This window comes from Lissotriton helveticus, chromosome 7, assembly GCF_964261635.1.
Source record: "Lissotriton helveticus chromosome 7, aLisHel1.1, whole genome shotgun sequence".
Taxonomy (NCBI): domain Eukaryota; kingdom Metazoa; phylum Chordata; class Amphibia; order Caudata; family Salamandridae; genus Lissotriton; species Lissotriton helveticus.
In genome coordinates, this window is record NC_136068.1 from 1,451,511,468 (window position 1) to 1,451,523,515 (window position 12,048).

General features: G+C 43.8%; 1 protein-coding gene across 1 annotated transcript in view; it reads left to right on the forward strand.

The window, feature by feature from the left end:
* TRIM28 (tripartite motif containing 28) overlaps nucleotides 1-12,048 on the forward strand; it is a 678,597-nt gene that overhangs the window by 63,084 nt on the left and 603,465 nt on the right. Inside the window, exons 3-4 of the mRNA XM_078654815.1 lie at nucleotides 2,198-2,330; nucleotides 8,002-8,137. Of these exons, the coding sequence (XP_078510941.1) occupies nucleotides 2,198-2,330; nucleotides 8,002-8,137 (269 nt within the window). The remainder of the gene's footprint in view (nucleotides 1-2,197; nucleotides 2,331-8,001; nucleotides 8,138-12,048) is intronic.

The following is a 12,048-nucleotide window of genomic DNA, read 5'->3' on the forward strand; positions in this document are numbered from 1 at the left end:
GTTCAAGACAATCAGCCAATGCTTCAACCCCCTGCTAGGCCCACTAATTCCTCACTTAACAGAAAAGTGCTGTTTTTTTAAATTTCTTTAGTGAAAAAGAAAATAAACTATCCTACAGCAGATCGATGATACCAAGCCTGCCTCTTCTCCAACACCTACCCATTCCTATAGAATCGTGCAGTTGTACGCTTTCTATGGCCTTATCAATCCCAGATCTGGCTGAGAAACTTAAGTGCCTTAAAGCTACTTCCTACGAATGAGATGTCTTACCATCATCCTTCATTAAAATCCTCTGGAGATGCTCTTACCCCTACTTACCATTTGTCAATGCATCTCTCACTAGAGGTATATTCTCAGACGCTCAAGACTGGCCAGATTCTCCCACTCCTAAAGAAACCCTGTTCAGTTTGCTAGCTACCAGCCCATCATTCATCTACCATTCATTGTCATGATAACTTGAAAAGCAGTCTGTGTTCAACTCCAAGATCACTTCAATGCTAACCATCTCCTGCAAGACTGCCAGTCTGGCTTCCGATAACGCTGCAGTACGTAGACTGCCACCTTGCACACTGTAGATGTCCTCTTGACCGCAGATGAAGATGACCCCTGCCTCCCGAATATTACTTGACCTCTTAGCTGCCTTCTGCACGGTTGAACATCCCACTCAAACGCACCTTTCAGTTGCAAATGGGATTCACTGGCATTGTCCTTCACTGGTTTTCATCTTAACTTTTCAGCCAGCTCTAGTTTATGCACATGGGCACCTCCCAGTCACAAAAGATCCCTATTGCATGTAGATTTCCTCTGGGTTCCATACGGTCTCCTGTCATCTTCAACCTTTTACATAGGGCCGCTTGTTGCTCTACTAGCATCCAGTGCCCTAAATACCGCTTGCAGTACGAGACCTGGATGTTCAGCACCTACTTGAAGCCCAGCCTAACCAAGACAGAATTTCTATTATTTGCAAGAACAACAAACCAGATACAGTACAAACCTGGCTCAATAAAATTAACTCTTCTATCTAGATCCAAATCTCGCTGAATGCCAAATGACTTGGATTCATCCTGGACACCAACCTCTCCCGTCAAGAAACACATTGCCAAAACAGACTCCCTGGTACGAGCTCTCTTCTAAAGAAAGTGTTAGTTTCTTCCAGAAAGCGACTTCATAACTGCTGTTCAAACACCAGGTCACCTTAGGAGCATCATGCATTTCGCAGCACTTCATCCAAAGCCTGAAGATATATGATCACATTCTCCCCACCCTTATGGAACTCCTCTGGCTCCCCATGCCACACTGCAAAACTAACCTCCTTCCTTATCTTTCAAATCTGCAGCCAGTATACCATCTAAGTGCAAACTAAGAAGTCTCAAAAAGAAAAAACAAGACAGCAAATAATTTCTATCTATGAAACCAGATTCTGGAACAATATTCTTCTATACGACAGGACTGACTAAATGTTACTTCAATTTAGGAAGAGTTGAAGACATGCCTCTTTAAAGAACCCTACATCACAATGCAATAACAGTCAGCAACTCCATTTCCTCTCCTGTTACTCGCCGACTTCAAACTTGCCTTTGACCACGTATAGCACTTTGCTGACTTTTGGCTAGAATTGTGCTAAAGAAATGCTACATCAATAAATTTTTATGGAAGTATATTAAGATTATGAATCCCAAGAGAGAGAATAGTACTCAACAATGCTGTATCTGTATGCGTGACGCAAAGGCCACCGCTTCATTCTTTCTCATACATTCCTTTCAGACTTCACAAGCATTTTTTTCAGGATGGACATTTATGAAGTGTCCCTGGGTGTAATATGTTGCCAATAAAATGTGTTCTGTTGGAATAATTTTTATTTTGCTGTGTGACGGGACCAATGATTTCTGAAGTGATTGGTGATCTATCTTTCTTCAATTTTGAGTTTGGTATTGGAGTCAAATTGGTAGTATATGACAATGAAACTTTAGATTTGTGTCAGTGCTATCTAGTGCTTGTTCCCCTGTGTAAAGAAGACTGAGAAAAGATATTAACATTTCTGTGAAGCCATGGAGAGTGTAACTAGGCTTCCCTACTCCCCAAACAATGGTGACAGTGTAAATATCGATTAGCTACATTTCCTTCTGCATCATTTACATGGATTACATACTACTATAGTGTAATGTGCTTACATTGTTCTCTGCTGATATTTCTGCAGAGGTGTACAAGCTGTGAAGATAATGCTGTGGCTACCAGTTACTGTATTGAGTGTACTGAGTGGCTGTGCGGAACCTGTGTGGAAGCCCATCAACGAGTGAAGTTCACCAAGGATCACACAGTCCGGACCATAGGTAATCATTTTGAGACTTTTTTCCACCAATTACAGCTCCCCCGAGTTTGGATGTTGTTAATTCACTTGCCCGATGTTAATCTGGCTGATCACAGCCAGGCTAAAAAAAACAGTGAATACCATATTTGTACCAAAGATAGTTATGTAGTAGCATTGGGAAGAGATTTTTTTTCTAATAGTCTAATGCATCCTTGAACATGTGACCGCAGTAGAAAGATGAACTGGTCCATCCATTATTTGAATTGGTTGCATTTTAAATTAAATGTGCTTAATTAATGTTTTAGATAGCTCAAGCTTGCAGCTCCCGAATTTCCAAAGACTGTTGTAATAATACCACAACTTTCTGGTTAATGAAGTGTTTACTTAGGAGGTGTGGAGTAATTGTATATTAAACTATTTTTTTACACTTGGTTTAATCTCCCAGACAGCCTTATGATGTCTGGTAGTGAAACATCTTTTGTGGGCTATGCCAAGAGCGTACGTTGGCGTGTAGCGTGCCCACTGCTTTTGTTGGTTGGCTTTACTGACAAACTCGTTTGCTTGTTTTTGGGTGGCCTTCCTTACTTTCCTTGTGTCCCTCCCCTGGAGCATACCCTCCTAGTGGTGAAAAGGCTACTGAGAAGAGTACCATGCCATTTAATCATGATAGCTTCAGAGTGACTGAGACTGTTTTGGTTCATGGAACTTGTATTTCTCTTAGAAACCCTGCAAGAAGGGCTAACCTTGTCAACACATCTGTTGTCCTGATTCAAAGGCAGGCTTGTCCAAACAGATCTAGCATCAATAAAATTGCACGCCTGGCTCCAGAACATAATGTGTTTTGCAGTTTAAGCATTGTGGATGAGTGCAGAGTAATTCTTCCACAAGCCAGATCCGTGTCAACGAATACAACTTATAGTGCTAAATGGAAGTGATTCTGTGAATGATGTAGATAGCACAATCCTCAACCAGTATCTGCATTGCCACAACAAATTCTGCCATATCTATTGATTTTGGATCAGTAGGGACTTGCTTATGCATTGATCAAGGTTCATGTGGCTGCAATTCCTCGAATTTGAAATAACTATCACTATATACAAGCAGATTAATATAAGCAATTATGAAAAGCCTCTTAAGAGCTTTTCCTCTAGTGAGAGGGCCACCAGTTCTGTAGGGGCTAAACACACCAATGCAAAGCTGTTAGAATCAATTCATAAGACAGGAATCACACATTTGTCATGGAAAGTGCCCCTATTTGTTCCACAACATCTCCATGGAGCGTCTTTTCTCCTAGATTTTACAATTAACAAACCTTTTCTTTCAGTTCTGTAGAGACGCATAATTAGCCTAAGTTGAATCTGGACAGAGCCAAGCACTTTTAGAATATCTGATTGGCTTTTAATTGGAAATCCTTAACAAAGGCTTGCTTCAGTTTACATGGGATAGCTTACTGGGTGACAGCATCAATAACCTGTAATGTAAAAGTTGGCATACCAAACCAAGGCAAAGTTACAGCACACTCGACTAGAAGCATCTCCCCATCTCCAACACTGTTCTCTGAAGTACTGTTGATCGACATATGCAGTGCAGTAACATGGTACAACAGATCTGGTTTTAGACAGCACTAGCATTTGAAAGGGACAGTACAGAAAGATGCAGCATGGGAGCAGGTAGCAGGTAGTATTGCCCATAGCTATTTGTGTATTTCTCAGACAGATTCCTTAAGTGCAGCAAGTATGTCCAGACCAGGGTCGCATTCTCACTGTGCCCGAGACCAAGCTGAAGCCTACTGACGAGGCCCTAATAGGCAAAAAACTGGTCTGGGGGTTGATGGTGTCCAGTTCATAGGAGATCTGGACTGGGAGTCTACTCTGGACTGTTATATTTGAGGAGGACAAAGTCTGAATTGTATATGGCTCGGTCCTGTCTGAAGTGGCAATGTGAACAAATACTATGGCCTGAGATGACCAAGATTAATTTAAGCATTCCATGCATCACTTTCTTACATTCCACATCTGTGCCATATTTTGTTTCCTACCATCTGCTGAGGCGTTTAGATTATACTGTTGGTTAATCTGATTCGAGCATCTATGACAGATACGACACTGGAGAAGAAAAGCTACTTGCCTGTAATGGTAGTTCCCAGTATTGTTTCCTTTCTTAGATTAACATGATAACCACCCTGCTCCCCTCAAGAGTCTCACCTCAATATATAATTATTTACACTAGTCACGAAATCTGAGGGATGGTGACCTCTGCTTTGTGCAGTTTTCAGTCTGGCTGCAGTTGGTTTTTTTTTGTGTGTGTGTAGGTTTAAAAGCCTCAGGGCTATTAAGCAGTAGAAGTCCTGTGGGGCTCCCAGCTTGGCGGTGGAGATGAGTCAAGCATGTGACTATAAAAAATACCAGTACTGGAGAACTACCATTACAAGCAAGTTACTTTTTCTTCTGTCATGTCTGCAGCCAAACTGTCCTGTTTAAGAAGCCTAGTGAACCCTGTACAGTGCCTCCAAACATGGAAGGCAGGTTCTGGGACACGGTATGAGATAGTGCCTCTTTTGACCTGGTTAGCCCCCAGGTTTTACTTCGTATTTGATGTTGTTTTGATTGTAGTGCACAGTGACACTGCCAACCAGGTCCCCTGGATCTGAAAGAGACTGTTAGTTATAGATTCCTTACCTCACAGTTACCCCCTGTCCACCCTCCACCTCCTCACTTGGAGATTGAGTGGCAGCAGTAGTTGACAGCTTTTGATATTCCAACCGAAGTCTGTAATGTCATCTTGGCAGCCATGTGTCCCTCACCCAAGTCTATATACATCTATAGATGGAACACGTTTGTGGCATGGTGCACAGCAAAGGCTGTGGATCTCCTTTCTGCCCCCCTTTCGGAGGTACTCTTGTTCATCCCCTCTGTAGCCCTGCAGGGCTCTGCCCTGGGCACTCTTAAAGCTACCTTTCGGCTATATCGACCTTTCTTCGCCTTCCTGATCAGCCTTCTCTTTTCATGTTTCCTATTGTAAATAGATTTCTTAAGGGCATTACTCATCTCTTTCCTCCTTCTCCTTTCATAATGCCCCAGTGGGACTTGAATCTTGTCCTGACATTCCGTATTGGTGCTCCCTTCGAGCCTCTACATAACTGCCCTATCAGACTCCCTACTCTGAAGACTGTCTCCCATGTCTCATCACCTCTGCTCGCAGAGTGAATGAGCTTCAATCTCGGTCCTCAAAACCTCCTTTGCTTGATCTTCATCCAGACAACATAGTCCTTCACACAAGGCCCTCTTTTCTTCCCAAAGTGGTTACCTCTTTACACATAGGACAGACCATCACTTTGCCCAACTACTTCCCACCTCCACACCCTTCCAAGAAGGAGGAGAGACTAGACCGCGCAAAGGATTTCTGGGTGGACGATAATCTTTGTTGGCTATGTGGGTGCTAAGAAAGGTCGGGCTGTGCAAAAAGGCACCATCTCTCGATGGTTGTCCTAAGCATTCAAATCAGCTATTCCCTAGTGAAAAATGAAGCTCCAGTGGGACTGCTTATCCAGTCCACCGGGGCTACGGCAGCTACTTCTGCTTTGGGGCGTGGAGTCCCACTCCTTGACATCTGTCAGGCAGCCAAGTGGGCATCCATGTTCACGTTCACCAAACATTATTGCCTAGACAGCCATGTCTGGAGAGATGGCTACTTTGGCCTTTCTGTTCTCCAGGACTTTCTGGTGTGTACTTGGTTCGCAGACCCACCTCCGGGGTTGGTATTGCTGGGGTATCTATTCTAAGGTAAGGAATCTATAACTAACAGTCTCTTTCAGATGAACAAGTTACTTACCTTCGGTAATGATGTATCTGTGAGAGACATATGTTAGTTATAGCTTCCTTACCGCCCCACCCATCCTCCCCGTTCTGCTGACTGACTTCTAGAGATAGGGACTCTCTTCCAGAGCCCTAGTTATGTGCATCAGTGGTCCGTATCTTGCATGGCTCTGCGACTCTGGTGTGGAAAGTTGTCAGAACTGACGTTAGTGCCCAGGGGCGGCGTCTAAGTACACACCGCAGCGTCATTCTGGTGACCACGACGACTGACGCGGAGCCAACTGACGCTACCTACCAACATGCAGGGGTACTGCTAACGAAAAATCTCCTGGTCCAGTCTGATGCCTAGGGTAATTCTAAGGTAAGGAATCTATAACTAACATATATCTCTCACAGATACATTGTTACCGAAGGTAAGTAACTTGTTCGCCAGTGTTTCTTCCCTAAAAACATATCCACAATTGGTACTTCTGCACCCTGTAAGTCCCTATTAAGTGGTACCCTGGGTACCTAAGGTCTGGAAGCTGAAGAGGGTCGCCTGGGAATCCCTCACTAGGACTGTGCCACGCCCTTGAAGTTTGTATGCCCCTGTGAGGGGAAAAATGACAGTCCACATGGCACCCGGTAGGGTGCCATGCCTGCCAGCACTGGCTGACGATATAGGTAAGTCACCCCTCTAGCATGCCTTACAGCCCTAAGACTGGGTGCACTATACCACAGATGAGGACCTATCTGCATGACTAGATATACTCCTAGAATACTTATGACCATTCTTAAATATTGTAAGTGCTAGAGAAACCATAAAGAGTACACTAGCTTGAAACTCAACAACTTGAGTTCCCCAGCACCATGATGGTTTCACTGAAACCAGGAGTATTTGGTACCAACCAACTCCTTGTAATATATCCACAATAATGCCAGTGTGAAATGTATTAAACCATGTACTCAGATGGCACCTCAGAGGTACCCCTTGAAAACGTACCGACCCTGGTGTGGTCACTGATTGCCTTTAGGCAGCCTGTCACACACCGATTTAGCCAGCCTGCCACACAGACATGTTACTGGACCCATGGGTGGAGAGCCTCTCCTCTCTAGGACAAGAAACAATGCACATGTCCTCCCCCGGGATGGGCCCAGTGCTCGAAGGGGACAGGCCAAAGCCCTGCCATCTTTGTAATGCGACCCGCACCCTCTGCTGCTAGAAGCAGATAGCAGCCCCCGGTTTATACCCCCACTTTGAACAGGGGAACCGACGGGAAAACTTGGACTAGGAGGTGGCTTACCTTTGCCAAATCCACCCTTCAGGAGGAGGCAGCTAAGTTGAGCAAGCTTTTCAGTCCCCTACATCTTGAAGATGAGGAGACTCCTCCAATCAGAGCTAGATCTTTAGACTATGCCCCCTCCCACAGGAGTGTGACATAATAGAGGGTATAGTCACCCCAGGTGAGGTGCCCATTGGCCTTACCTGCTACTTCCATTTAATGCCCCCTAAATCTAGCATTTAGGAGACTCCCTCAGACCTTGAGCCATCCGCTCAAGTTTCTGATCCAATACTTCTACCCTCTTTGAACCTTACTATATCTACTCTAAAATATACACTCTAATTGCTTACTATCCCATTCATGGTTGATGGATGAAGACTACAGCGGTTACTCGTTTCTGACCGGGTAGATTGGGACTTTCTAAAAGGATATACCATCTGCTCCTTCTGGCAAGTATATACCATCTGCTTTTGCTGGCAGACACCTGTTTGTTGCATCTAATGTGCAACTCCAATGTGTCCATTGTTAAGAATCCTAATTAGGGGACGGTTTTCTCCTGGCAAGCAAAGCATGTATGTCTGTGCTTCAATTTGTCCTTTGGTGCTTTATCTTCTAGGTGGGTCAAAATCTAAAGAAGGAGCGCACACTGTTTTCTGTTCCGTGCACAAACAAGAACCTCTCATGCTTTTTTGCGACACCTGTGACACCCTGACCTGCCGTGACTGCCAGCTACAATCTCACAAAGACCACCAGTAAGACCCTGCTTTGTTTTATCCTCTCCGGTGTGAATGGTGGGCCTCCATGGGATCCTGGGGCATTGAATGAGTGGACACACCAAAAGCCTCTTCACTTTACAGTTGTGTGAAAGAATGTGCTGTTAAATAAGCCAGTTTTAGAATTAAGGCTGTAATCTATCAGGTGATCATCATCCCCTTAGAGTGTTATTGCCCCTTCACTGTCCTTTTATAAACAGGTGTTCCAAATATGCTCTAATGGGAGGTGGGGGGGTGCATTCATATTTAGCTATAGCTCTGTTATATAATCTATTCCAGCGCTAGTGCCTGTAGATATAAGGCTTTAATTTTTTAATTCTATATAAATGGACTGTTTTTCCAAATCTTAATGTATTTCCATAAAAATGTGCACACTAGTTTAGTTTTGGAAGTTTTTGTCAGGTCGGTCAGTGGGAAGAGTGAGAAGTATAAATGTTCTTTTCAAATTCCTATAGTGGGTTTTGAAGCATATGCAAATGAAAGTGTTATGATATGACCGTTTGATTCAGGAGTTGAATTTTAAACTGAACTTCAGCATCTTAATTGATCTAGAAGACAAAAAAAACGGCATTTTCATTAACACATCTACATGAATTGTCAGTCTCCAATGTGGCCTCAGAGCAAATTGTGGTGAGTTCAGGGCATACTGTGGGATGTAGCATTTCCTATTTAAAACCATGCTGCAACTTGCATATCTGCAGTGCTTTAAACGGAGTGCTAGTAAAAAGTTAATTTGGGAATTAGCTTAATAACAATACTAAACTTCCTGGCGTGACCAAAAGGCTCAAAACATATTGGGAATTTCCTTTGCTTGCCTAGCACTAAAGTTATTTTTTTTAAGTACGCTTTCATGCCTGAACGAGAGGATGTCAAAAACAAAGTGAATGATGGACTGCTTCAATTAATCTTAGCCACTGGCGATCACTCGGGCAACATCCCAATCCATCAAATTTCCCCCACCATGCCACCGGAGTTTGGACCCAGCATTTTCAAGTCCACTTTGACCCTGCTCCAGAGGTAAAAGTCCAGCCTGAACTGCCAGCGCATGTCCACACTGAGGTGGCATGGTGTACAAAATAATGAAGTACTGGGATGTGGCCCGAGTAATTACCAGTGGCTGAGATTAATTCAAGCATTACATCCATAACCTTTTGTATGCTTTAGTGTTGTGCTAAGTGGGATGGGTATGTCTAGATGTAGGTCCCATGCTCACTCTCACTGGAATCAAGCTATACCTAGCTGCTGAGCCCTAACTTAGGCAAAACCTGTCCTGCGTTGCTTGTGTTACGGTTCAGGGAGGACCTGGCCTGGCAGTTTAGACTGGAATGTTCCCATTGGAGCAGAGTCAAGATAGATTTGCATATGACTGGGTCCAAACTGAAGTGCAATGGTGTACAAAATAACAATGGACTGCGATGCGGCCCGAGTAACCAATGGCTGAGCTTAATTCAAGCATTCCATCCATCACTTTTTTTGTATTCTTCAGTAGCCCAGAGAATGGATACCAGGAAATCTGTGTACATTTTTTCAGTGGGTGGCAGAGGATGAAGTGAGGGGGTAAATGCAGGTCCTCTCTACTAAGCTCCAAAAAAAACTATGTGCTCATTGACCACAAAATGGTCTTTGATTTTGAAAGTAAATTGATCCAATCCCACCGGCTATTACTCGTTGACCCTAGCAGTCCCTATGGTACCAGTAGAAGGGTATTAAAATGTGAATACAACTTGCAAGTTGTGTCAAAAGTCCCCTTTTTTTTTAAACGTTTTCTGTTGTGATTTCAGGACATACTTTTCTAATTTTCCCCAGGGAGCCTGCCATTCTGAAAATACATTTGCTTTACCATTTAAAGGATGGATGGGATTTCCTCTGGAATAAAGTATCCTGGTTTTTGGCAATAACTCAGATTACCTGCTGAAAGGGCATGCTGAGACACGCAGAGGAAGGCCAGAGGAAGAGAAACTGACTATGGCTCTAGATGGGACACAGCCGAATTGGGAAGGCCATCTTGGCGTAGTGCACTGCCACGTTCCTGTAGCTGTGCAATGCAGGTCACTGCGCCGCTTGAGCCAGCTGCTTTCCAAGGGGTGCACGTTCGGCCATCGGAGAAGCGCTGTGACAAACATCACTTTGGGGCTCTTTGTGCTTACTCAAAAAAGCACTAAAGGGGCACTCATCGAAATGTCAACCTCCAATCGTGAGTGGAAACAGGAGGGTAAGATAGCGTCCCGGCCCAAAAATAGAAGAAATTAGCCTCAACCCTCAGGAAGTGGTAACTGGGCAAATGTAGCCAGGCAACACAACTTCATGAGCATGGAACATCATGATGTCAGCTAGGATGTCTTACCCAGCTGGTGGAATATGTTATGGTTTGAAAGTTGGTCAGTTACTCAAGAACCTCTGGCTGAAGGATGGATGGGATTTCCTCTGGAATATTGTATTCTGTTTTTTGGCAATAACTCTGCTTCCCTGTGTCCTTCTTTGAGCCGAGTTCCTTCTAATGCCACAAATCCTTCGCCCAGTCCGGGTAGTGTGGCAAAGAGCAGTCAGGCTTTACTAAAGGAACACGTGTTAAGTGTTTCAGAGTAACACATGGCAACATTGAGAACTCAAAAGGCCATGGGACACCAATTTATAAAACTAAAGCAGAGTTTTTAAAATGAATTTAAACACCAATTCAAAGTCAGTCGGATAGGTATAACCAGAGATATGGATTTTAGAAGGAAAATTAAATCTGTGCAAATCCCTACTGCAAAACATTAGCAATGCAGTCAGTAGTAAAATGCACTAGTGACAATTGGTCAGTTACAGGTTTAGTTGTGAGGAACCCACTGGGGGTTAAGGAGATGCGGATCCCAGGATCAAACCACAACAGTCAATTTGATGTACCTGCCTCGAAAGGCCCGGGTGCAGAGTTGTCCTGACTATCCTTGATGCTGAATAGGGAGGTGCGGCGAGCTGGTTTGCCACTTATATGGCGCTTGTGAGGAAATTAGTTTAAAAAGTAGTCATTGGGGCCCCTGCTGTGGTCGATTGTAGGTGCTGCCAGTTCCTTCGTGTTGCAGCGTAGACTAAAGATAGTGGTTGCTAGATTGACGTTCAAAAAGAAGAAAAGCAACCCACCTCCAATTACATGTTCTGTGTAAAGGGTCAAATGCAAGTCTTAATAACAACTTTTTTATACAGAATCAATCAAATATTTCTTAAGTTATACATTCATAATCAATATATCTGAGAATATAGTACCTTATCCATGATGCTTTAACAAAAGAGATCAGTCTCACCTTCACAGAGTAAAACTCCTACTCGTAGACCTCATGCATATCAGTCATACCGAAGACCTCATCCAAAAACTTCTTTGAACTATCTTGTACTGTGTCTCAATGACCTAGAACCAACAAGGATTCAAAGGAATAAAATTGTCCTTCGATCCAATGCCTGGTAAAGAATTATTCGTTATACATTCTCACTAATTAATGGCCTGACAAACATTTAAAGGTCTCTGTAGGGCATCGGGGTCGGACTGGCTGTAGAGGGCACATGTTACTTTGGTTCTGGTATGTTGTCTTTACCTGTGGACTCCAGGGTATTAGTGCCCATAGACCAAAGGAGTTTGGAGTTGCTTTTGGCTGTTGAAGGTGTCCCTCTGTCTGGGAGAACACATCTTTGATCCGGTACGAGTTGCAGTCGTGCAGTAGCAGGATGGTTGCCACAGGTGCAGAATATCACATCTCTGTTTTGTGCAGGTCCTGTTTCACAGATTCTGATCTCTTCTGTGTCCTGTGTTGCAATTCAAATCAGAACTCTGGTTCTGATGCTGGGGTGCCCCTTATATCTTCGATTTAGTGTTGTGGGTGAAAGTGGCCAATTTACTACTAGCCCCAGTGGCTACT